At 35.6% G+C, this 27,149-nt stretch overlaps 3 protein-coding genes across 7 annotated transcripts; all 3 read right to left on the bottom strand.

Annotated features, from left to right (window-relative positions):
- Positions 1-3,838: 3,838 nt before the first annotated feature.
- Positions 3,839-8,404, bottom strand: LOC127632106 (uncharacterized). Of its 5 annotated transcripts, none has more exons than XM_052110609.1 (5): positions 8,337-8,404; positions 6,444-6,682; positions 5,844-6,287; positions 5,637-5,687; positions 3,839-5,485 (listed from the first exon to the last, which is right to left on the bottom strand). In XM_052110609.1, the coding sequence occupies exons 2-5, from the start codon at positions 6,580-6,582 to the stop codon at positions 5,001-5,003; spliced, it is 1,119 nt and encodes a 372-aa protein (XP_051966569.1). In that variant the 5' UTR covers positions 6,583-6,682; positions 8,337-8,404; the 3' UTR covers positions 3,839-5,000. The 5 variants fall into 5 exon arrangements, with proteins under 5 accessions (XP_051966569.1, XP_051966567.1, XP_051966571.1 ...); XM_052110607.1 differs by having other exon boundaries at positions 6,444-6,611; positions 8,333-8,402; XM_052110611.1 differs by having other exon boundaries at positions 6,444-6,611; positions 8,337-8,398.
- A 1,401-nt stretch (positions 8,405-9,805) lies between these two features.
- LOC127632119 (synaptosomal-associated protein 25-like) lies at positions 9,806-18,116 on the bottom strand. The gene is made up of 8 exons (XM_052110627.1): positions 17,918-18,116; positions 13,476-13,655; positions 12,679-12,720; positions 12,106-12,154; positions 11,638-11,755; positions 10,387-10,524; positions 10,036-10,180; positions 9,806-9,930 (listed from the first exon to the last, which is right to left on the bottom strand). Exons 2-8 carry the CDS (start codon positions 13,545-13,547, stop codon positions 9,865-9,867), a joined length of 630 nt encoding a protein of 209 aa, XP_051966587.1. The 5' UTR covers positions 13,548-13,655; positions 17,918-18,116; the 3' UTR covers positions 9,806-9,864.
- Positions 18,117-18,260: 144 nt separating this feature from the next.
- LOC127632112 (calpain small subunit 1-like) lies at positions 18,261-26,003 on the bottom strand. Its single transcript, XM_052110619.1, has 11 exons — positions 25,858-26,003; positions 25,265-25,346; positions 25,067-25,103; positions 24,777-24,869; positions 23,627-23,684; positions 23,402-23,466; positions 20,626-20,694; positions 19,777-19,855; positions 19,480-19,596; positions 19,333-19,391; positions 18,261-18,713 (listed from the first exon to the last, which is right to left on the bottom strand). Exons 2-11 carry the CDS (start codon positions 25,309-25,311, stop codon positions 18,687-18,689), a joined length of 651 nt encoding a protein of 216 aa, XP_051966579.1. The 5' UTR covers positions 25,312-25,346; positions 25,858-26,003; the 3' UTR covers positions 18,261-18,686.
- Between the last annotated feature and the right edge of the window lie 1,146 nt (positions 26,004-27,149).

Genomic DNA, 27,149 nt, shown 5'->3' with positions numbered 1-27,149 from the left:
TTGTAAATGTACTTCTCTAAATTATATAATAACATTGTCATTCTTTTAACTGCGCATACATACGAAATAAGGAAATTTAAAATAGATTTATATTAGCAGATCAGAGACCAGAAACATCTCAAGCTGGCCTTTATGGAACAATCAGTTATTTAAAGTTATTTAAATGTATAATGAATAAAATTAATGGCTAAAGTACATATTTGGCAAGTAATATAATTTTGTTTTGGATGAACACGATAAGATAATGAGATGGATGTCAGAAATAAAACGGGCTTCCGAAACTGATGGTGCATTGCGATGCCATGCAAAAGACATTTTCAGTGTAGACAGCATCATTGATTATAATGGCAGTGATTTGCATTTGATTTGATGCTTGTATCCAATGAAGACAGGGTGTTATTCTGAATTCCATGTTGTTGGGTTCACGTGTAGCCCATTTAGCTATACTTTATATTGCTTTGCACTTTGTAGATAGAATCAAAGGAATCCTTTCAAGCTCTAATTTGGGCTTCTAGACTTTGCTTTTGTATTTCAGTCATGCTAGATGCTCCCTGCATTAAGTAGAATAAATGACACTAAAGCAACCAGACACTATTTAATAACTTTAGCCAACTACCAAAACTATACGTATAATCATCATGTCTTCATTTATGATCATTATACAACCCACAGTCTGTGCATTTGTTTGGTCTATGTTGTTTTAAAGGTGTCAAATAATGAGGAATCCCGTTTTCATTGGTATGTTCAGATAAAATATTTAGCCAGGGTTGTCAAATGTAGTTTTCTGTGGTCTCTCCAGTCTCAGATTTATAAAAAAATATATATATATATATATATCACACTACCTCTCTAATGGACAAATTAATTTTTTGGCATAAATTTGGTCCATTGCTTCATGTCATTTTATAAAACCTGCTCTAAAGTAGACATATGTCTTCTAACTCACAGATTTGACCCTGGCTAAAGACGTCACTTTATTCTGTAAAAGATTTTGGGACAGAGTTTGTTGCATGTTGACTTGTCCACTACCAGTTACTCAGACCTTTTTGCATTCACACTATGTCATTTGTGGGACTGAGTCCACTTAATAAATATTGAATTTATTATAATTATTATGAAATGGGCTATATTTAATGTTAAGAGTACAAATAGCTCTACTTATTAACTTATACGGTAGGCCTAATATAAACATATTTGACGCTGTCAAACTGAATAAGCAGCATAAGAGCAGGTGTCTATATTCAGTCAAACTTAATTTATTGATCTTTGGCATCAATTTTATGTAATTGTATACTACTACAAAGAAAAGTAATGAAACAGAACTGATTTTAAATTTAAAAAAATACTGGATTTAAAGGCAAAATTCAACATTCATGGTAGATTAATCTTATTAACGACAAGCAATAATATTAATCACAATTTATGTTTAATACTGTCGGACTCGGTTTACTTCCATTCATAGAACACAATAAATATACCTGTTGTAATTTCTGAACTCTGAACTGATAAAGACCTTTGAGTTCGTTTCGTGTGCAGTTTACAACAGTTTAAATGTGGTTCTCCCTCTGTCATATCCATAGAAACAAAGCAAGCGACTCGAGTCGAGTTTCTCCAGTGCTCACGTTTTCATTTCCTGAGTACGAGAACCTGTCAGGGCCACACATGTTTGGTATTACGCAAATTGAAAAATCAAGTGAGCCCAGCGCTCCAAAATGCGAACCGAACCAAAGGCTGCAAGCGAAGAGTACTCAGACCACCTCCCTATATGGTCTATGGTTTTAAGGGGTCTGTACGGTGGCAGTGAAGTGTAAAACAAAACAACAAATCTAAAAACACAACTGCAAATCCAAAGACAATAATTTAGAAACACATCAACAAATCATAAAACACAACAGCAAATCAGAAAACACAACACCAAATCCAGAAAGAAAACAACACCACATTGGTGGCGTCCAAGCGTTCATTCTATTAGCATGTTCTAACTTTAAAAACACTGTTGTTAAATAAAAACAAGGTTCCGGTTGCTGCCAATGAGTACATTTTCCAAGTGTACGTATTTATGGATTCAGTATTAAATTATTCTATCTATCTATCTATCTATCTATCTATCTATCTATCTATCTATCTATCTATCTATCTATCTATCTATCTATCTATCTATCTATCTATCTATCTATCTATCTATCTATCTATCTATCTATCTATCTATCTATCTATCTATCTATCTATCTATCTATCTATCTATCTATCAAATGTATTTTACATTTTACTCTACAGTTGTGATATATTTCTGACACAATTTCTTCCATTTCAGACATTTATCTGTTATTATGAATCGTGCTTATATTATGATGTGTGTTTTTTTTGCCGGAAGCTTCACTTTACTGTATAAACAGTTTGTGACACCACTCAGTGTGATGACTTAAGACTTTCAAGTCACATCTGAAATCTCATCTGTTTACACTATGTTTTGAGTCTGACAAATGAAACTTAGGACACAGTTTTGTATTTTAGATTAATGGTCTTGTGTATGTGGTAATTTTGAAATGTGTTATGTTTTAAATGTTATTAGTGTGAAGAACTTTGGTCAACTTTGTTGTTTTAAATGTTATATATATAAAGCTGACTTTAAAGCGCAAATGCTATGATTTAATTATAGAAATATACAGTCTACATGTTATATGTGTTTTACAATGTATTAGTGCTCTGCTCTGTCATCTGATACAACGTGAATGATTCTCAATGTCTGTGGAGTTTCCAGTATTTGAGTAGTTGGATTTATACAGTACACAGCCCAGCCACACTTAGATTGCAGCCTTTAGCAGTTCAATAAATCACACGTCATGATTTTATTTGGATTAATTGTCAATTTCAGTGTAAAAGAAGTAACTAATAAAGCATGCATGCTAGTACCGGATTGAGTCGGTGCTCGGTACTGTAGAAACACTGGTATTTTTAAATCTTTTTGATTTTAGTATTGACTTGGTACCGAAGAAACCGGTACTTTTGTTACATTTTAAACAACCCTTAAATACATGTTAATGTCTATTTGCCCATTTTTACTTATAAATTCCCTGTGAAATCAAGGAATAAAGTTGTGCTGCTTTTAGTCTATATTTATTTCCTTTAAGGTTATCAATATGCTATTGTAGTTCCAAATGCTGATAACATTAATTTTCAGAAGATATAAGCATTTAAAATCAACAGTCTCCCTTTTCCGGCTTGACAGACTGAGGCACAGTCATGAGGACATGAAGCGCCTGAGAAACTTTGTCCAATCAAATACTTTCTACAACAGAACACTCCCTCCCACTAGCGTGTCTGGCTGTGTTGTAACTAGCGCTGATCATTCCTTCACAGGGTATGTCAAAAGAGCACAATACATGTTGTAGGGTCAATTCCAAACAGATTTTCCAATAAGAATCGCTTAATAATTAGATTTGACTTATCATTATCATCTTTCATGCTTATGAAGCTCTCACAGTTGAGGGTAATTGTCTTCATATGGAATAGGGAGTAGGAATGATGACTTCTAAATAAGACACGCTGGACAAAATGAAACTCACTGGAGTTTATTTATATTTTTATATATTTCGATATACTGCTCGAGTAAATGTTCTTTATTCTTTATGCTTAATGTACTGTGATTCAAAGCATGGACAAATTAGCTTCTACTCACTTGTTTCACATTCATCTGTATTTACACATTGGCTCCCGACTTGGCTTAATGTAAACAAAGTACCTGCCCTACATTTTTTTCTTGTTCGATAAGCTGTTTTATTCGGAAATACATCACATTACAGTAATAAAGTCGACGTAACTTCCATTTCATGGTGACTTTAAAGTTTATTGAAGTGCAAATTTTTCAACAATCTGCTTTTCTGCACTTGTAAATACCAAAGTGCAAGATTGACATTTAGTGGATATTACAGATGGCACACATTGTGAATTTTCCTTTAAGAAGTTAGGGGCATGTTCACATATCAAAATAAGAGGAAACATTGTTTAGTCGCACAATCTAATAAGCAATCACAACCTTTTTTCCTCGGCCATTACCAAAAATGCATAATGGTGGCAGCTTCTTCTGACCTTATCAACTCTTTGAGTTGCCTTAATACAAGGCTTAAATCATAAAGGGATGACTTCGAGTAATATTATAGTTTATTGTCATGATTTGAACTGGGTTTTAAAGCAGGAGACATTTTTAACAGTGTGTTGACTTTATTTCGGGTAGACTATAAAAACAGACCTATGGGAGCTACCACTTAGATAATATGCCTTCAAAATAGTCAGAATTCAAAAGCTTAACTCCAACCTGGATGCAAAGTAAAACACTAGAATTAGTCTTTGAAATTCAAGTTAATAGAAACAACCCAAAAAATAAAAAGACACATGACATCAACTAAAGATTGAAATGTCTACAGTAGGGTCTGCTGAGCAATGCAGACATTGATATAAAGGTTAAATATGGAGAACCACCCAAATAGCAAAGTTAATTAAAGAAATCCATAAATCATTATAAATCATAGATCATAAATAAACAACAGCCAATTTATTGCAATATCATAACCTTGGCCACAAATATAATGCTTTTAAATTACTAGTTATTTTTTAAATACATTTTTGCCCATTTCAAATGACTATATAATAGCATATAATTGGTCCAAATCAGTCGAAGTGATCTACTGAAAACATTCAGTTGGCACCAACAAGGAACTCTACAAACAACATACAGCACTTAGGCCTCTTTTTTATTCCAACTCCTAATGTATATCATTTATTACATCATAAACAGACAAATATTCTTCTCAGTCCTTTCTGTCCTGTAGCTCTATGACTTAAAAAAAAAAAAAAAAAAAAAAAAGTTTCAGAGAAAGATTGCATTTTACTGTCTCATCATATTGAATTTTCTCTATGAACTGCATTCACTTTTTTATAATTTGCTCCCAGTATTAGCTGTCAATAGTGTGGCCAGAAAAGTTCTGTTGATTGTTCAGATTTTATGGCTGTCCATTGACCTTGTCCTGCAGGAGATTCAAAGTGTTGGTGGAGAAGGTACGCAGGATATGGAGTGTGTCACGCTGAAGTTGTAAGGTGTCACGTGAAAACTGCTGCTGGGTGTGGACCAATTTCTGCACTGATTCTGCAAGTGACTCAAGTGAGTGAGACAGCGACCCTATCAGCTGTGTGGTGGCCTGCTGTTCTTGCAGGCTGAGTGAGGCACTCTGGGTTAGACGATCCTGCAGCCTGCATGGATCCAGAGAAGCTGGGGTGGGACGGGGGTGAGTAGGAACTGAACGTGATGATGAGGCCCCAGGAGGTGGAATAAAAGTCCAAACTCTGGCAGCTGAAGGGCCATTAAATGTGTTGTGATGAGGTTTTTCTTGAACTGGGCCTTTCTCAGCACTGGGACGGCTGCGGAATTCAGGGACACCAGCGGCATTCTGCTCTTCTTGGCTTGGTCCAATAAACTGCATGTTACCATCTGGCAGGAAAAGAAACATAATGCTGATATCAGAGACATAAAACATGAAAACAGTTTTATAACAACAAACCTAATTAATTATGTGTAAACAAAATATTATATTAATCAAAACTTTTGTGGTAAGTACTGGTACCTCTGAATTGTTTCTTACCTTCCTTTTCTAATGTGTCAGTTTGGAGTTCCTTAAGAGGCACTGCTGAATCTATTAAAGCATTTCAAATATTTGAATGTTCAATATTTAAGACATATTTACATTTTATTGTTTTATTAACTGTATATAATTCAAATATGAAATGGATCCACAGTAACTGATAGCCAAAATGTGCTCACTTAACAGTAAAATAAAAAAGGAACTCACTGTTGAACATCATATTAGTAGATAGCTCCATATCTCCTTTGCTTGGGATTCTTGTGGGGAAAGGAGGTGGCATTGGTAAACTGAACAAATGAGGACTGCCATTTGCAAATTCTGAGGAGCCATGTGGTATCTCAGAGACACCAGGAAAGTCCTCGTCGTCTTCGTCTACTAGCTCATAATTTGCCAAAGTGCTTGTGTTTTTGTTAGACATCAGAAGGATCTGGTGTACCATGGTTTCTACAGGCGACAGCTCTTGTGCAATTTGGGCAGGCGTGGCACCTGATGCCCTCATGGCCACCACCCTCCGCTTGGTGTCGCACTTGAGGTCTGCCCATTTCTTGATAACTTCGATGACCTCTCGGTGACACTCACTGATCTTGTTGATACATGCTGTCACAGAAGCCCAAGTACGGTTTTTCAAGTCCTTTGAAATGCTCAGATTTCCTGTTCAAGACAATAATTTATTTACCTCTTGACAATCACATATGCACTCACATAAACATCAGAGCAGGACAGTGATGTCAACTCCAATAACATCAGGTTTACGTTATTAAAACTCCACTAAGTCTAAGCATGCTGATATGAAAAGTTTGGTCTTACCGACTAGAATATGCCGTTTTGTCATCACCTCACTCAGCAGCAGCTCAACCTCTTGGAATGTGAACCGTGATTTTCTTTTCTTAAACCGCATCAAATTGCCATCTGGCCCTCTGTATAGGTATCCCAGATACTCCGACATCCTTCTCTGTCCTTTGCAACAACCCCTTACTGTGTAACCAATCACAAGCAAACAAGGTTTCTAGACAGCATCCATCAGAAGGTTAACTTGACTTTTGTACCTGAAATAATACAAATTAAAATTTGAAATTACATTCCTTTTTTAGTTATTCAGCATCATTTGACTAATTATTTTCAGTCAAATGATGTGTTGCAAAAGAAGCTAATTCATGTCAAAACACTAATCAAGAATAACTTCACATTTTAGACCAAAGTTAAAGCCAGTGCTTTAAGATAATAATCTTATTCATTTTGTTTTCTGCTAAGTGGAATTGCATAAATTGTTCACTTTGCAATCTATTGGTTTGCTTAAAATCAGTAGGTCACAATATGCCATTTAAGGCCAGCACTGCCTGCAAAGAGAAAAGGGAAAGTACCAAAGCATTGATTTTCAAATGTCATATATTTTAAATTAATATTTTTATATTAAATCATATTTCAAATGAAAACATTTCAACAAACATAGGTTGTGCATTGTATTTTTTATGATATATATACTTATTTTATTTGATAAATTATTTGATTATAAACAATGTTATCATCCATCCATCTATGAGAAAAGGAAAAAAACCAAAGTAATGATTTTAAAATGGGATCATGTTTACAATTAAAACACTTTAACATACGCTGTGTATTTCAAAACTAATATATAACTATTTATATTTTAGGAAATAAATTATTTGAATGTAAACACTTATTCAATGTAATCATCTATCCATCTATCTAAAAGTACCTTTTAAAAGTATTATAAAATGGGATCACATTTAAAATGTAAACAAACATAGGCTGTGCATTGTTTTCCGAATTAAAAATTATTTATATTTTAGAAAAATGAATTATTTGATTGTAAACGCTACATTATTATATGCAATCATCCATCTATCTACATTATCTATGAGAAAAGTACCAAAGTTATTATTTAAAAATGGGATCATATTTCAAATGAAAACATTTAAACTAATATAGACTAATATATTTCTAATATATAATTATTTCTATTTTAGAAAATAATTTTATTGTAAACGCTTAATTTTACAATGTAATTATCTATCTATCTATCTATCTATCTATCTATCTATCTATCTATCTATCTATCTATCTATCTATCTATCTATCTATCTATCTATCAAGAATACATTACCCCATCATGTGATTGACGTTGCTTATATTCCTTCCTTTAAAAAGACAGGACAGACACAGGCAGGGATTATTGGGACAAAGCATCAAATCCGTATTTTTACAGGATGCTTTGACTTTAAATTAACTGTTACAACTAATTGCTGCGTGATCTCACACCGCCTCGCCGGTGTGCCCATATGCTTCCTGCTTCTTTGTTGTTTTCCTGCCTAATCGTCAGCATTAGCAACTGAGAGATCCGAGCGAGTGCCATCGTGGACACAGCGTATATCTCAGTCGTTCACATCTGCCATTTCGGAAATAACTCATGTGCGCGTAAATATAGATAATGCACGGCTAAATATAGATTGGAATTTCGTAAATAAGCAGGCATTCCATTTGTATGTTGTGTGTATGTAGCTAGCACGCAAGCCTAGGAGGAAAAGGTGACTACGCACGCCTTTACACGCCTAGACACATTTATGATCGATTTTTTATTTTTTTCGTCAAATCAACTATATGAAAGCGGAGACGGGCCGCGTATCGCGACACATTTTCTTGCTATTGATATTACTGATGTATTAAGTGGTAATTACCTACAGTGCGAATGTGTCCTAGGATTTGTCGGCGTAGTCTTCCCGATAAACTTCGTAGGCAGTGATCCCCTGCGTCGCGCAGACTCAGCTCTACGTGTTTTTCCCCCTCCGCAACGATAGTTCGCCAACATTCTATAGTAATCCTGCACTATGCCTGTGTGGAACCATTCCTAACTATAGCCTGCTACTAAACCCCGTGCCCCCAGGCTAAGCATTTACCTTGTCCCTTGACAATTAAATAAATTGAACATTAAGTTGTCTTTTCTACACACAACCACAATAAAATAAAATAAAAAAAACGTGTAAAACATTTACATACTCCTTTAACAGGGCATCTGGGAGTAACACTCAGAGTTGTATAGTCAAAATATAGTAATTTAGTGTTTTACTAGTAGCTGAACTAAAAGCTGTATTTGTGCCATACGGAAATAGTAATATACAATATGTTATGCGCAAGGGCAAGTATGCAAAATGCGTGAGCAAGACGGTTAATCATGACATTTTGACGCAGATCATAAGGGCCCATTTTGAATTGGCTTAAAATAAAAAATGCTTAATTTTATAGGCCTTAATACAACAACTACATCGACTGGAAAATAAATAATGGCTTGTGCAGCATCTTTGTCCTTCATTTGAGCATCTTGGGTAGCTCATTGAAGGCTTTCATAGTGAATATCTTATGAAGTAGTGGGGGTGGTTATAAAATTAAATCAGGCGTTTAATTAACTGTATTAACTGTAACTATCCACCATCAGTCATACAGGTTATTGATAATGTGGCCATGCATCAACTCTCCTCCATTTTGAGCTTCTTTCACAAAGACGGGGAGAGGCACTGCAGTTTTGTTTTTAACCTGTAGGCGGGTGTAGTGAGTACCTTCAAATGTGCCTGTATGTATGAGTCTGAAGGAAAAACAAAACCTGTTATAGCAGACCGCAGTGTTATTGTTAAAGGGATAGTTCAACCAATTACCCTCGTGTTGTTCCAGATGTCAGCCATAGTCAGCAGTCACTTTGATTGTATGGAAAAAAAGATGCAACGAAAGTGAATGATGATGGAGGCTGTCCGTCCCTAACATTCTGCCTAATCTTTTGTAGGCCCAGACAAATTTTCAATAAAACATTGTTTAGTATGTATTTATTTATTTAAAAAATACTCAAAGCAGACAAAGAAATTACAATGATGAACATAGCTATCTGTTCATCACTCTTTTGTCAGTGACAGTGATTGTAAGTTAATAGTTATCACTCATGTTCCACAGGCCTGGTAAAAAGAATAAGATAGCAGCCTAACAGTAGTGTTTTTCATACAATATATGCCTAAATTACGAACACAGCACAGGATAATGTAGAGCTATGCATAAATTAACATAAATGAATAACTTGCAGTCAAATCAATAGGCAGAAATCAGAGTTTTGTAAATAGTCATTTAAGAGAGACATATGGCTTTATAATTTGTACCATGTTGTGAGCACATTTTCCTACAAAAACTGTAAACGAGTTTAACAAATCATGGACTCTCTCCCATTTCTTTATCTTGGTATAAGCTTTGTGGCCCTCTGATTGGCCTCATTGATGCGGGACTCGTTGACCATGGCCTGCAAAAAAATAAAACTAGATAATCAGGACCATTAAAACAAATTGGCTTGGTAGAACTTAAATTTTTGTTCGACAAAAATATTAACCCCATTCCAAATACTGACCTTGCTCTGTATGCGTTCAATCTGGACATTCTGAGTGTCGATTTCATTGCCCATGTCAAGTGCCATGCTTCTGAGGTTGCCAAGGATACTGCCTACCTGGGCCAAGTTTTCCTCCATTTCATCCTCCTTTGTATCGTTGGTCACTCTGTTAAACAGAAATGCAGACAAATGTCAAAAGGCACTCTTAAATCCTTAAATCCAGATGTTAAATAACTCTTAAAATATATTCAAATCTGTTAAGGAACATATTGAAATCTAAGAGACAGATTTGAAATAGTTGATGACTTTTCTATTTAAAATGTGAGGTTATAGGTGGCTGTAAGCTTCATGTGAAGACAAAAGATCTGGCACCTTCTAATATATCCACCGCTCATCGTCATTTTCTCTCTCTCATCCACCACTCGGGAAGAGAGCTGGCTAGACACCACCCCATCCTGATTGTTACCCCATACCTTCTTATAAGCCCCACTTGCTTCAAAGTCTTTTAGCCTGAGAGACAAAGTTAACAAGATCAGTCATATCTATCCCCTATATCCAAAACTTAAAGAAATTATTAGTGAAATTTTGACTGTTATTGCATTAATTGGTTAAGTGGGTTTCAATGCTGAACCCTGAAGACACAGTTCGTTTGTGGTACATCTGTTTTGATTGAACCACACACCTTTATACCATATGATGGTATAAAGGTTGGTTAGAGAAGTTAAAAACTGAGTCCAATGGTAAACTCAAAGACCATTAATTCAGTGAGGGTACAAGTTTGCTTACTTTTTACTTTTTCAGAGGTCAGTAACAAAGTAGTTTTTCTGAAAAAACAACTTTACTTAGACAATCTAAGAGTAAACAATTCATAAAATCCAAGCAATTTACTGTGATTTCTTGAGTTCTTTGCAATCACAAAAGCAATCATTCAGCACAAAACAGTAAGAAAAATGAGGCATGCAAAGTATTCATGCAAGCACACTTACATGCAACTAAAAGCCGAGCTCCTCCAAAAAATCACATATTTACCACAGGAGCACAGGCCGCAGCATTTGCCTAGGTCTGTATGGTTTTTTTCAGCTTTCCTCATGTCCTGGATGATCTGGTCCAACCATTCCTCATTCCGCTCCTGTTGCTCTGCATCACGAATGGTGCGATCACAGATTATGAATGTTTCAGGGGTTTAAGTACAGGGACAAGATAAAAACACAACAATAGTTTCTTCAGCAAGAAGCACCACAAGCTCACAAGCGACTAAATATCACAGTAGCTACAGTAACTCTAGCTCAAAATGACAGAAGCAAAACAGACAAATGTAAACTTAAAATGACTAAAAGACAGGAATATTGTTGTGTGAGCATGGGTTGCATACATTGTACAACTATAGATTCATTTCAAATGTAATTTCTGTATTGGCGTATATGTATATGGTGTATTGCATGTAGTTAGAACAAACCACTGCTCACAAAACTGGCCCTGAACACAAAACGAAGATAAATATGAAGCAAAATCAAAGCTGGATAGGCTTTCCAATGGGGTGGAGGCATAGGCAGAGAGGTGACATTACTGAAAGCTGGACTGCCAAAGCCCAGCCATGGCTTAGGTGTCTGGGAGGAGACCTACTTTGTACATGGCCAGATGCAGAGACCGCAACACCTGGCCATGTCAGTGAGATTTTTCTCAGCTTCCTTCATGTCCTTGTTGATCTGATCCAAGCCCTCATCGATGCGGTCCAGTTGTTCTGCAGGAAGAGGAATTGAAAAGGAAAGATATATGAAAGCATGCACACATAAACACATACGTGTTTTCATATGTACAAAATCATATATAGCTCTACTTGTATATATGTTGCAAAGAAAAGACAAGTAAATAAAAGAAGATGAAGAAGAGATTTGCTATACTCCCATGCAGCTCTTTGGCATCTTTATGCACAATTGTGCATATTCACAGTGCAATTAGAGATAATTAAAGACGCATCTGCTAATCCAATGGTTGAACATCTAATGATGCATTTACAAGTTGATTATTTAGCTGCATTTCAATAATTTATATTTATCTGTAACACTAGTGTGTATGGAGATTATGATTTACCTCCCTGCTCGTCCAACATAACAAGTGTCCTGATTCCAGCATCTTTACTCTGTTGTAAAATTAAGAAATAATTCAGTACAAGACCACATTGCAGGGAACAACACACCTATTCTCTTTTAAACCCAAACCCCAACCAGCCCAGCTTCATAAATTAATATTATAACCTATTTTAAATGGTTACAGAAAGTGTGTTATAAGTCTTTTGTTGCATCATGTTCTATTTGTGCTCAGGGGCCGAATTAAGAGTACCAAACATAACAAAGAATAAAACCTGTTAGTTCCTCTCTAGACACAAAACTACATAAAATTACATTATGCATTCTTGATAATACACTGTCTTCAAGGTGTTATGAAAGAACATCGTACTCAAAGGCTTCATTTTCGTATGATTGTTTGAGCAGAGCAAAGTTATTTATCTCATGATGATGTACAATTTCCAGTGGGATACAAATTGATATGGCATAAGAGCAAACAAGTCATTGTTGGTGATGATCATAGAATGAGGCAATCGTAGTTATAAGACATATTATGCATGCGGTTATGAATAATAACTTGTGAATAATGAGCTCTCACCTCCTCTAACAGAAGCTTCATGTTTCTAGTGATCTCTAGGGACTGTTGGTTGTCAAAAAGAAGAAGAAAACAGATTTCAAAGACAAATTCAAAGTATAATGTTGGCTATTAAGTATTTCTTTGCCTGGTTAAATCTAAATTATCTAATTTTGTCATATATTATTTAACAACACTGACTCAGAAGTTTTTGCAACTAAATTCAATGAGTTCTGACAACTTTTTAATTTGTGAGACTTTTCCAAACAATTCTGCAAAATTAAAAAGTGCATGCAAATATGGCACTAAATAAGAGTAGAATCAACAAAGAAATATTTAGGTTATAACAACATCTTGGTTTCCACCCATTTAACTTCTCACAATATTTCTGTAAATTCTACTTGATTTAACAGAGTTTTCAGAGATTCAACTTGATTTTCTTGATTAGTAATTAGAATCATTTTTCAATGTGTTATTTTTATTATTTAACACAGAGTGGAAAATATGACACTGAATAATGGACCCATTTATGATTTACATTAGTCCCAGTGGGAATCATAATAATACTGCAGGAGAATATGTAATATGTTTAGTATCATCATCTTTGCTGCTATATAGCATGGGAATAAGAGAGACCTGTAGTGACTTTGACATCAAACATTTTCCCTGTTCCCCTGTTATATTATCATTGTAAGGCTGTTGATGAGTGAGATTGTGTTGTGCAATTTCATCAAAACACGACTAATAAACATGGGGCACAGAATGTCAGTTGAAGATCCACAAGAATCGATACCTCCATAGATGTTTGTTGGTGTCATTACCTCATCTGTCACCTGATTGGCCCTCCTCTGCAGCTCCTCTACTTCAGATCTCATGGTGGAGTCGGCAGCCATCCTAGCTGAGTTCTGCAGCGGCGGGGAGGACAGGTCGAGGGATGCAGTTATTCTTAGAACAGGGGCTTTATAAGCTCAGCATGCCTCAGACTGACAGCAATAATTGGTCTAATACAACGGAGAAGAGCACAGTACAACTGACGTGTTGAAATTCTTTGCATAAACTCAAATGCAGAGAACAGACCTCCTCATGCAACAATGAAAGCTTCATTCATTAATTACTATGTGTTTCAAAATCAGTGTGCATTCAGAGCATCGGACTGGTAAATTATATGTCTCTACAATAGGGGAGGGTTTAAGTTGTCAAAATGTCTTGCGCATCTTTGTTTTGTGACCAAAGAAAAACACGAGCATGCGTTTGAACCAAAGCAGTGAGACTTATTTGCTGCATCCATTTTGTTATTTTAAATTTGGTTTGAGGAAACTTCATGATCACCATCAATAGACCTTATTCACGCTAGCACCGTCTTTGATTTTTAATGGGAATGACAATGAGGCTGTGAGGGGTAGACTTAAATACTCTTCAATGGGCTGTATTGCAGTTTAAAGTGATTTTTGATTGTTCCACGGACAAAACATTATTAAAATATCTGTTCAAGAACATTCAGTATACAAAGAAATCCAGACAACATGAGTTGTGGAAAATCAGATGTAATCTATTTATACTGCTTCATACCATTTGTGCCATTTAAGAGATGGAGTCTATCCCTCACAGCCTCATTGTCATTCCCATTCAAATTCAAAGTATATTGGTATAATAACATATAGACAAAAAAAAAAGATGTATATCATTCTGATACATGAAGACTACAAGAAGTGTGGAGTACAGGTAATGTATATCCTTTTGATGTTAAGAGGACTCACCCAAAAGTTGACTGTTGAAATCACACACTTTTTCCCTGAATTGTCTGTATTGATTTTAAGACACTTAATTATGTATATGATTTAAAGTGCATCATCCATTTAGTCTAAACACAAACATTACAGACACATATGTTGGTGCGGCTATCCTAATGAGGACTCTCCATAGACATAATGATTTTTATACTGTACAAACTATAGATTCTATCCCTTAACCCTAAACCTAACCCTCACAGAAAACGTTCAGCATTTTTACATGTAAAAAAAAAAACATTGATTAGTATGTTTAAGTGATTTAAATTGTGGGGACACTAGAAATGTCCTCATAAACCACATTAATAGAATAATACCCTTGTAATTACCACCCAAACCTGCCCGCGCACGCACGGACACACACGCACACAGAGAGAGAGAGGGAGAGCGAGAGAGAATATATTCCTGGTTCCCTTAAACTGAGATTATGCTTAAATTAGTCCATAAACGTATTTATAGTTTATTGCTTTAAGCTGAACATTTATAGCAAGTCAAACATCATATTTCATCAGGGCACAAAATCACGACACACTCCACATTCACAAAACACAATTGATTCTCATTTCAATTACAGTTTTAAATAGTACATTATAATTATAAAAGAGCTACCAATTTGTTTTACCTAAGCAACATGCAGATGTATGGCTTGTAAGAAGCCATTAATCATAGGCCTATACCAACAAATAGGCCTAATGCATATGGGTATTACAGTTGAAATCAGAAGTTTACACACACACCTTAGCAAAATATATTTAAACTCAGTTTTTCACAATTCTTGACATTTAATCATAGAAAACATTACCTGTCTTCAGTTAGGTCAGTTAGGATCACTAATTTATTTTAAGAATGTGAAACGTCAGAATAATAGTAGAGAGAATCATTTATTTCAGTTTTTTTTTTTTTTATCACATTCCCAGTGGGTCTTAAGTTTACAGAAATGTACTTTGTTAGTATTTGGTAGCATTAAATAGTTTAACTTGGGCCAAACGTTTTGGGTAGCCTTCCACAAGCTTTTCACAATAAGTTGCTGGAACTTTGTACCATTCATCCAGACAGAACTGGTGTAACTGAGTCAGGTTTGTAGGCCTCCTTGCTCGCACACACTTTTTCAGATCTGCCCAAAAATCAGATTGAGGTCAGGGCTTTGTGATGGCCACTCCTATACCTTGACATTTTTGTCCTTAAGCCATTTTGCCACAACTTTGGAGGTATGCTTGGCGTAATTGTCCATTTGGAAAACCCATTTGCGACCGAGCTTTAACTTTCTGGCTGATGTCTTGAGATGTTTCTTCAATATATCCACAATATATCTAATGTATCCAATATTTAATTTTCCTTCCTCGTGATGCCATCTATTTTGTGAAGTACACCAGTCCCTCCTGCAGCAAAGCACCCCCACAACATGATGCTGCCACCCCCATGCTTCACGGTTGGGATGGTGTTCTGCGGCTTGCAAGCCTCACCATTTTCCTCCAAATATAACGATGGTCATTATGGCCAAACAGTTAAATTTTAATTTCATTAGACCAGAGGACATTTTTCCACAAAGTAAGATCTTTGTCCCCATGTGCACTTGCAAACTGTAGTCTGGATTTCTTTTGGCGTCTTTGGAGCAGTGGCTGAGCAGGCTTTCAGGTTATGTCGATATAGGACTCGTTTTACTGTGGACATAGATACTTGTCTACCTGTTTCATCCAGCATCATCACAAGGTCCTTTGCTGTTGTTCTGGGATTGATTTGCACTTTTCACACCAAACTACGTTCATCTCTAGGAGACAGAATGCGTCTCCTTCCTGAGCGGTAATGGCTGTGTGGTCCCATGGTGTTTATACTTGTGTATTATTGTTTGTACAGATTAATGTGTTACTACCTTCAGGCATTTGGAAATTGCTCCCAAGGATGAACCAGAATTGCAGAGGTCCACAATTTCTTTTCTGAGGTCTTGGCTGATTTCTTTTGATTTTCCCATGTCAAGCAAAGAGGCACTGAGTTTGAAGGTAGGCCTTAAAATACATCCACAGGTACACCTCCAATTCAGTACACCTCCTATCAGAAGCTAATTGTCTAAAGGCTTGACATCATTTTCTTGAATTGTCCAAGCTGCTTAAAGGAACGGTTAACTTAGTGTATGTAAACTTCTGAGCCACTGGAATTGCAATATAGTCAAAAAGTTAAAAGTTAAACAATCTGGCTGTAAACACTTGTTGGAAAAATGACATGTGTCATGCACAAAGTAGATGCCCTAAACAACTTGCCAAAACTGTAGTTTCCTAATATTAAATCTGTAGAGTGGTAAAACAATTTTTTTTAATGACTTCAACCTAAGTGTAAACTTCTGACTTCAACTGTATTTGTAAAAACAGGCTTAATAGTAATAGCTAAAGACTGTGTGCTATCACCTTTAACAGATCACTAATTAAAGTTCATACTGGTTCAGAATAGAGGGAGGGGTGATGTCATTATAAAAATCATCACCATTACATTTTATAATATAATTTATAATAAAACAACAACAATTTGCATTCAGGATAATTATTATTTTGCAAAATATTCTCATATAACAATGCACATTTTGAAACAGTTAAAAGTTGTTCTCCAAAATATATTTGGAACGGAAAAGAGCATCAAACAGAGAAACTTTCACAATGTTAGACTAGATTCATAAAATTTTTAGATAAAAGTTAGATTAATTTAGTAATGTAGAGTTTTTTGGAACTGGAATTTTCTTTATGGATTTCATAGCCCACTCTACCTCCATTGATTTACCTGTTTTATCTTTTCTCCTTTCTTTAACATTTAAATCATATTTTCATCATTGATCCTAATTAGTGTAATATTCAGTATATAATAATGATACGATGTGATGCTGTTTTCATTATAATTAGACATACCAATATTGATTTATCATCAATCTTTACTGTAAGACAAATGTCAAACGACTCCCCCTCAAAAGGGCAAGATTTATTCATCTTAGCGCCTTCCCCTGAGCACAGCAACACACTGTATAATTTATTGGACTAGTTTGCCTATGGGTTTTAAACCACAGGTGGACGTCCCATGCCCTTAATGACGGGATTTCATCTGCATGAGTGAAGGACTGCTGTCCACACCATAAGACAGGTAAAGTATCAGATCTAAGATTATGGATCTAAAATAGTTTTCACCTAAAGTCCAGCAAGTATATCAATTCAGATAGACATATTATGATTTTTGAACAAAATATCAGAAGCCTTAAAAGACCATGATTAAATTATATCAGACTTTTATTATTGGTATTCTTTATCTAGGCGAATAAACAAGGCGTTTGATAAATTTAAAGATGTGTTCAGATGATTATGGAATCTATTATTATGTTTAATGTATAACGATGCCATGTCTCTCTAGTAAACTTTTTAAAGATGGAATCAAATCACATTTTAATTAAACCTTTAAAAAAATGTTTTTTAACATATTTTCGTTATTTCGACCAAACTTACCGTACGACAGAAGAAGCACTCTAAAACTGCCACTTCCCCGGAGGATGGCGCAAAAATCCCGTTTGGTTCGCCTCAGTCGCGCTCAGCACCTGTGTTAGCTCATTGATCTGATTTCAGCATCATCTACTCAGCACAACGAGGCAGTTTTCTTTATCCCAGGTAACTCCGAAGTCACGCCCACTTGTGGAGCCCTGTTCTCCTATTGGCTGCCATTATCACTGCGCGCTAAAGATTTTAACAGGCTATTTGAACTGTCAGTCATCTTCTAGTCCAGCCCCTGATGAAAGCAGCTTCTGTTCCTCAGGGCAACTGGTGTTATCACAGGTAATAAGTGGAGTTTCGCTTTTGTATGTCTTGAACAAATAATGTTTATTTGCGCTTCAGCTTAATATTATACAATGTGCAGAGCTGCAGTTGATCAATTGATATGCATCTGGAATGTTCTTAATAGCGGTTAGGCTATCTCAGACATATAAGCATACATTTTTAATTATTTGGTTGTAAAACTATGAAGTTTTTGAATAAATGAAAAGTTTCCACACGTTGGAATGAAATATGGCATAAACTGAACCTTTAGAGATCACAAAACGTTGTCTAGCATTGCAACAAAGCTGCCACCTAGTGTAAAGGCACAATATGTTTATACCATAGTATCAAACTAACACTGAAACAAACAATATGGTAAAACAAAGAAATCTGGCAATGACAGGCCACAAAGGACAACTGACAAAAGAATATAATAAAGATGCTGTAGTAAATTCTTCTTCGTTCAGGAGTACATAGTCAACTGCAACCACTGTGGATAGAAAACAAAAGAAGCTTTACACCATAAATTAGCAATTGTTACATTAAGGAGTTATTTCTATTTGAACTAACCCTTTAAATTTGTTTTATTGGTGTAACCAGAGATTATTTAGCAGAGATGGGCCACTTCTACTAAAATTAATGGGAGAAATTGGAACATTCAACCAAGGAGCTCTGAGAGCCCAACAGTCAGTGGATGTAGAAAGGAAGTCCCACCTTACAGTTAAAAGAGCCAATTACCTTTTATTTACAGACATCACCTGTCAATTAATTCTAGATCGCGCATTAGTTACACGAGCCAGGAAACTTGTAATCTGAATGACCGTTTTTGAGATTTTGATCTTTCTCCATGCAAGTAGATAGGCGCTGCACTGGCATGACTGGAAATAGCCTCTCTAGAGCATTCCAAAGATGACTGACAGTGTGCTGACTTGCTAGAAATACTTTAGTGTAACGTGATGTAGTTAGTTTGATTCAGACTTGTTAGATTCAGACAAATATTTTTGACTTGAATCAAACCAGTTTATTTAGTTGTCACATGGAGCACTTTTATTTTTTTAGGTTATTCAGTGTACGTAATATCAGTATAATATGTATGGTAGTTCACATACCTCTTGAATGTTAACTTTAATGGTGCCATTGTTGTCTGAATCAAGTGTCTTGAAGGCACCTGTAAATGCACATAGTAAGGCAATCCATGCTGAATCAAAGAAACACTGAGCCTCATATTAAGACAGCAAAACAATCGCTCAACTTACGACACATGGCATCCAGACGCACAAGACACCCAATGAAATTGTCAAAGTCCATGTTGCCACTTTCATCACTGTACCGTCGGCTGATCAGCTGGAAAAGCTGGTCATTAAGTGGGAAGCCTGAACATGGATAAAATATTTGTTTGAAAGGTTGGACCCAACAAGCTAAATTTTATTCCATACTGACTTACAAGTGTTGTTGAATAAATTATGGTATTATTTCCATAATATTGCAAAGTAAGTTTGTGTCGTTCACTGTAACTTACACTGTAACCATTTCTACATGACAACACCACTCACCTGCTGCTTTGAAAGATCCAGGTAGCTCGTCAGCCCCAATCACACCAGAGCGGTCTGCATCAAAAGACTTGTAAATGCCCTGGATTAACAAAGACAGGTTGCTCAAAAATCCAATTTTTAGGACATGCAAAGAAACATCTGGTAACAAAGATACCAAGACGTATGAACAAAACATAAGTGGTCAGTTTTGCAAATTCATGTTGTGCAAATTCCAGATAAACATCTGAGCCATAATGGTTATCAAAGACTAAAATAAACTGCAACAAGTTCCACTACCAGCTTAATGTTAGAAAAAGTGGTTTATAGAGTGGTTTAAATGAATATTCTGGTTTCAATACCAGTTGGGCTCAATCGACAGAATTTCTGGCATAATGTTTATTACAACAAAAAAATATTTTGGCACTTCCCTTCTTTTAAAAAAAGAAAAAATCAAGGTTACAGTGGGGCACTTACAATGGAAGCAAATGGGCCAATTTTGGGAGGGTATAAAGTCAGAAATTTGAAGCTTATAATTTTAAAAAAGCTTGTGTATTATTAGATCTGTAAAGTTGTTTAAATCATCATTTTAAAGGTCGTTTATGAAGTTGTAAAATTGGATATAACTTTACTAGGTTAGTAAGCGATTTTATCACACTAAAGTCGTGTTAACATGCATATTGTTTATGTCTTATGGCTTTACTTTTGAAACATTTGAGTATTTTAACATTTCCAGTAAGTGTAAGTGCCTCACTGTAACCAGGATTTGTATTTTTATGTTAATCAACATTATGCCACAAATGCTGTCGATTGATCTTAACTTGTATTGAACCCAGAATATTCATTTTAAAATATAATACATAATGTTTTTACCTGCCATTTCTTGATATTATTCCAAAGATACTTGAACTCATCAAAGCCTAGCTTTCCAGTGCTGTCACTCTAAGTGAAGATTGTTAAGGAAAAAGATAAATGTATGTGTACTTAAAAACTTAATAGACCTTAAGGCTTATTTATACATCTGTCTCGAACCTACAGCATAGACTCCACGTAGTGGTCAACACATTGGTTTGCATTTATAGTTCTGGGTTGGTTTGTCAACATCATTCTGTGAGTACACATCCAAAACGATAACTACAGTATATATTTCATAAATAAAAAAAAGCAATGCAAGCAATGTATTTTCTGGATTCAAAAGTATTTATTAAATGATTGTAGCATCACAAATTAGTTCAAAGTATCTGAAAATGTTGAAATGTTGGTAGGCCTACATATTATTTATTATATATTTTGCTTAAATAATAATAAATCAATATTTTGGCATACTTTTGATGTTCTGTGCGGAATATTAAATAGTCAAATTAATTAATTAATACACAAAGGGTGTCTTTTTAAAGTCTTTACAATGTATATAGGCAATATAACCTAGTTTTATAAAAGTTTTTTTATTTGCTGACAAATTAGAAGTGTTCCAATTCCATAACTTATGAAATATGATTATTTACCTAACATCATACTGTCAAACGCATGTTTAAATCATCATGCCGAATGGACACTTTGTGAGTAGAATTCAAAACGTATTATTTCACTCTCATATCAAATTAATACAGAGTAATGTCCTGGAGAAAAAAGCTTTTATTAGTTTTAAACTGATTTCTTTGGTCGCATTTTGCCTGTAGCGTCATGTAAAAAACAGAATAAAAAAAATCAGCAGATGCTCCAGACTGAGACATTTGCTTTATTGGTCACTAGTCCAAATACAATGTGATATGATGCATAGATATTTTTATTAAAAATTTTTCTCCCCAATTTTGCATGCCCAATTCCCACTGCTTACTAGGTCCTCGTGTTGACATGGTTAATCACCTCAATCCGGGTGGCCACAAGTCTCAGTTGCCTCCGCATCTGAGACAGTCAATCCATGCAACTTATCACGTGGCTTGCTGTGCATGACACCACGGAGACTCACAGCATGTGGAGGCTCATGCTAATCTCCGCGATCCAAGCGCAACTTACCACGTGCCCCATTGAGAGCGAGAACCACTAATCGCGACCACGTGGAGGTTACCCCATGTGACTCTACCCTCCCTAGCAACCAGGCCAATTAGTTTGCTTAGGAGACCTGGCTGAAGTCATTCTGCACACCCTGGATTTGAACTCGTGACTCCAGGGGTGGTAGTCAGTGTCAATAATCGCTGAGCTACCCAGGCCCCCTGATGGATAGATATTAAAATAATATCTATAAAATGTGACGCTACCACAGATATTGTTATCATCCTGGGGGGAGGTCTCTAATTGTGGTCTGTGTCGATGCGACGTGCAGTTACGTTTTTGAAGAGGTGCATGTCATGCTATGGCGTAGGCTACTCTTTAACTGCCGTACCTACACGTAGCTTACAATACTTAATGTATTAACTAATGTTAAAGTTATTTTGTGTATACTGTATATTGTATATTATTAGGTATCAGTGGGGAGTTCTTTAAGACTGCAAGGGAAGCTCAGCTTCCCCTATAATGTCAAAAAAATAATGGTCAAATATGTACTATTGTGTAAACAATTTATTGACTAAAAATGCATTAGAACACGTTCATCTCGAAGACGAGTTCGTTCAGAATCAGCTACATTACATATAGCAGGTCGGCTGACTCGATTTACTTCTTATACATTCCCGTAGCGTCAGTGCATTTCCCTGTTGAAGCCGAGCGTCCATTGACTTCAATGGGGCTGCTCTGAACAGTTTTTTTCAGTGCTCGAAAATAGACGGTCATTGGATAAATGCTGCGATTATGTCCCGCCCACGGACGCTCAGCGCCTCTGGGGGTGAATGAGGAGTGGGCTGGCCCGGACTCCGGGCTTCCGCGTGATGATTGGAGGATCTGTCGAAAGACTGCATCTCCTTTTGATTGACAGCGAATCTGTACTATAAGAAGTCACTGAAGCTATTTCAGCTCAGTCCCATCATGGATTTCTCAAGTGTAGTCGAAAGACAAACTGCTGCAACCTATTTCTTTATATTTGTTTGGCGAAATTGCTAGTCAATTTGCATAATACATTTCACACAATTATACACCACATTCCTTGTTTCAGTTTTACCAAGTTTAATATATTTTGTTTTAGAGCGTTCGTTCGTTCGTTCGTTCGTTCGTTCGTTCATTCATTCATTCATACAGTAGGCTAGGCTAGCCGTGACGGGTGAAACTGCGCACGATGGCAGACGCTGCTAATATTGTCGACCTGATTTTGGCGAAGCCATTTGAAAGTCTTCCTTACGAGGAAAAAATTAGAATTAAACAGCAGGGCAGATCAACACCTAAGATTGATTTAGTGCAAAAAATAGGGTAAATAAGTTTATAATGTAGGCCGAAAATGAGCTTCCCCTCTTTGAAAGACCAGCAGCCGCCACTGTTAGGTATATATTGCACATTGTGTTGCGTAAACTGTGTTGTGTAAATCAGATGTTTATTGTAATTGTCATAGTGCTATGTTGATTGGAACTGCACCCAAGACTTTCACCCACTGTTGCATTTGTGTATATGGTTGAGTGACAAAAAAGAGATTTAATTTGATAAAGAATGTGACCTTATTGTAAAGTATTACCATTTCGTTTTAATTTCTGACAAAAATTCTATATTATCTATTGAAGGATACATCCATTACTGCCACCATGCTTCTGCAGGACTCAATAGTGAAACCATCTGTTTTCAGATCGGCATCTGGAGATGAGAATAAGCGAACATCTCATTAACATGCATTTACATCATGTCTTATTCATGCATACATTTAAAGGAGAATGCAAAACACAGACAGAAACTCTTTGAGCATACAGAGACAATAAGCTTAAACTGCTCCAAAAAATGGGTTAAGGTGACTCACGTTTGGAGATAATCTTGTTAAGAATACTCATCAGCTCATTAGGGCTCACCTCCATGTCCTATGATGGCAGAAAATGAATACAAGGTGCTATAACAGTCTCTCTCTCCCTTCATAACAAGCTTATGACATTAACATTTTTTAAAACAAATTACTAAGACTATTAATGACTAAAACCCCAAGACAGATTGGTAAAACTTTATAATAAGGTTCCATTTGTTATCATAAGTTAACTACATTAGTTATCTAACATCTAACAATGAACAATACTTTTACAGCATTTGTTAATCTAACGTTAATTTCAGCATAAAATGTATTTAAAATGAAAAGACGTATATGTTAAAATTAGTTAAAGCACTATGAACTAACAATGAACAATTGTATTTTTTTTAAGTAACATTAACATATTACAAAAAAATTTTGTAAAGAAATATGTAGTTTATTGTTAGTTTATGATACCTTATGCGTTAACTAATGTTTAAGAATGGAAACTTATTGTAAAGAATGAATTCAAATCAGAACTTCTGAGGTCAAAAATTACTGAATTATACTTCCGTTATAGTGCACTCAAAATAGGAAGGAACATTTTTCTGAAGAGATAGGAAATGTGTTCGTTTGTTATAAAATCAAGTTTTAAATGTGTAAATGTTCAGTGTAAAAAGCACAGTGTCTCTTTAACTGGAGAGGTAGACCCCTCCATATAATGCATCCAACACTTCAATAAGCATAAATGCAGGCATCCACGCCTCTCTATGACTCATTATAAACCCAGCCCATCGTTCTTAACAACAAAACTCCCATAACTGCTAGGACACCCTGCATCACAATGACAGGAATGTACAAAAGAGGAAGAGCCAGTCATACTCAAACTCATACTCTACTAAATCAAATGGAAAGCCAAAAGCCTGTTGGGTGGAGCATGGCAATGGAATGTTCTTATGCTTTGATGCGGAAGTTTCTGGCAGGAGACTGAAATGTCTGACTAATGTGTTCACCTAAAAAATTACACAAATCTTCATGCCTGGTTTATAAAACCGAAATCACTATCAAATACAATGAACTGGTGCATGCAGAGGTGTCGGGATAATTTGAGAAGTGTGTGTGAGAGAGTGTGTGAAGAGCAAGGGCAATTGTACAATGCAGGCATACTCACATCCCCAGCAAGTTGTTTAAAGACTTTGCGAAACTGCTTTTCCTCTTCCGTATCATTCTGATTAGCATATGCCAGGGGTCTTTTGGGAGGAGGCTGGAATTAAAAGACAGAGAATGCACTGTGAGAAGTGCATTAAACTTTTTCATATGCAGATGCAAGAAATCAATGAACCACTATATCTGACTTGTATGATTTGCTAAAGTGCTTTAATCGTAAGAGGCAAAAGACATTGCTCATTGCCACAAACATCAACACTATGAGAATAACAAAATAATGGCATACAAACTTACAGGGTCTGAGGGAACAAACTGGCCAGGATCAACGTTGCTATAATGCATATGGTAAAAGCACAAAAATATATTTAAAAAAGAGTCACTGATGAATTGTTAAAACCATGTAGGTGTTTTGCATTCAACATGCATTTATTACAGTATTGCAGAAACAAGTAGTGAGACTTTATAGAGCTAGTACATATGCATGAGGCTTACCTTACAACATCCAGGATACCTCCAATAAGTCTTTTGGCCAAAAACATTTTGAGAGCTTTTAATAAGGCACAGAAGTGAAATTCTAAAGAAATTATAAGACAAAAATGATAACATAAGAAAGGCTCTAATATGTGATGTATATCACTAAATGCACTACTGCATTAGACAAACACAAACCATCATCTGTGACAATCAGGTCACAGCATAACTCATTTATTATGATGGTTGGAACAATAGTAAGAATAACTGTTTTATTTCTTCTTATTTTTTTAATGCACTGTATAAACTGAAACATTTCCTGCCTTATGACGGTCTGCTCATTGTAGATCTGTGTATGAACACTTCATCTAGCAATTCAACTCCTTATAGTGTTTGACAGATAACTTCGAAAACATAGCATAATTGATCGCCTTGTTCGTAATATATGTGGTACGCATTTGTAGTTTAAGCTGTTTTTTGGTTTCATTACCATAAATAGGCCTATTGACTTTACAGAACACTATATTACGTTTTATTCCGTGCTTTAATTCTGACGTATACCAGAAAGTAGGAGATACGTTTAAACAACGATTAAATGACACGTAAGAACTTACTAGAACAAAGACGTTGTAGAGGTCCAGTGGAAAAGTACAGAGAAGAAAGATCCCGCTGCTCAGGTAAACACAGGACAGTAAAACCAGTTTTTTAAAGGCGAGCTGTTTTAATGGACTGCGCAGCGCTCAACACACCCCAGTCCGACGATGTGTCAAACCTTGGGTCCTAAAACCAGTCAAGTTTCACGAATAGCACTGCTATTCTTCATTGACTTAAACTGGATATCGAAATGATCAATTTATTTATCATAATTCATGGAGGCGTTTTTCTCTATGAACTTCTATGAGCGTTCAATGTAGCCTTGCACAAATCCTCTCACATAATTCCGAACCGCACTTCAGAAGATAAAGATCTTCTGAAATGTTTACACATGGTGACCAAAATACTGTATTACATTTATTTAAACATTTTTAAAAGAAATTTCCTTAGAAAGAAATTAATTTTAACTTTGAAACATAAAATCATGGCTGCTCACATGAAATGAAGGTGCCAATCATTTCAGCAATTTTATTCTACATGAAGAGGTCTCCTTAAGGGGGGCAGACATGTTGTATTTACAGTTGCACCAGCTGTACCTACATAAGTTACAATTAGACTAGTTGTGGCGTAAATAAGTCACTGTTTACGCAATACTACATATTTGAACGTTGCACCATTAAACTTAGGTAGGATGTAATTTTATGCATAAACTAAATATTTACGGAAGCCTCCGACCAGGAGTAATGGTTGAGCTCATGTTTTGTGTGACAGGCATCAATCCTTTCCACATACATTATGATGTTGACATTTACACTCGCTTATATTTAGGAGAGAGAGAAAAAAATGTACTTTTATGTGGCTCTTCAGCATGTAACCATTCTAACGGTGCAGTTTTTAGGGTGCGTCGCCCGGTGTCAAGTTTCAAGGCATTCAATATATATCTATATATATATTAGGGCTGTCAATCGATATTTTTTTAAAATCAAATTAAAGACATCAATATATAATTATACATAGTTATCTTTAAATATTAAAAAATTATATATATAAATAAAAAATATTCAGATAATTAAAATGCATTACATTCTTAATCATTGATAAGACAATACAAAAAGCGGCTTTAGAATACAATGTATTGTTTACTACCATATTATTGATCATAAGACAATCATTGGCACACAGTTCACAGCAATCCATTACACAAGTGAATTTGTCAATCAGTTGGAGATTTATTATGAGGGCTTGTTTAAGGACCCGTCAATGTACACCTGCGTCAGACATTTTTATTGAATTTTTTATTAATGCTTACAAA

Source organism: Xyrauchen texanus, chromosome 38 (assembly GCF_025860055.1).
Source record: "Xyrauchen texanus isolate HMW12.3.18 chromosome 38, RBS_HiC_50CHRs, whole genome shotgun sequence".
NCBI classification, from domain to species: Eukaryota; Metazoa; Chordata; class Actinopteri; order Cypriniformes; family Catostomidae; genus Xyrauchen; species Xyrauchen texanus.
The sequence above is the reverse complement of the archived record's forward strand: the minus strand, read 5'-3'. Positions and strand labels throughout refer to the sequence as shown.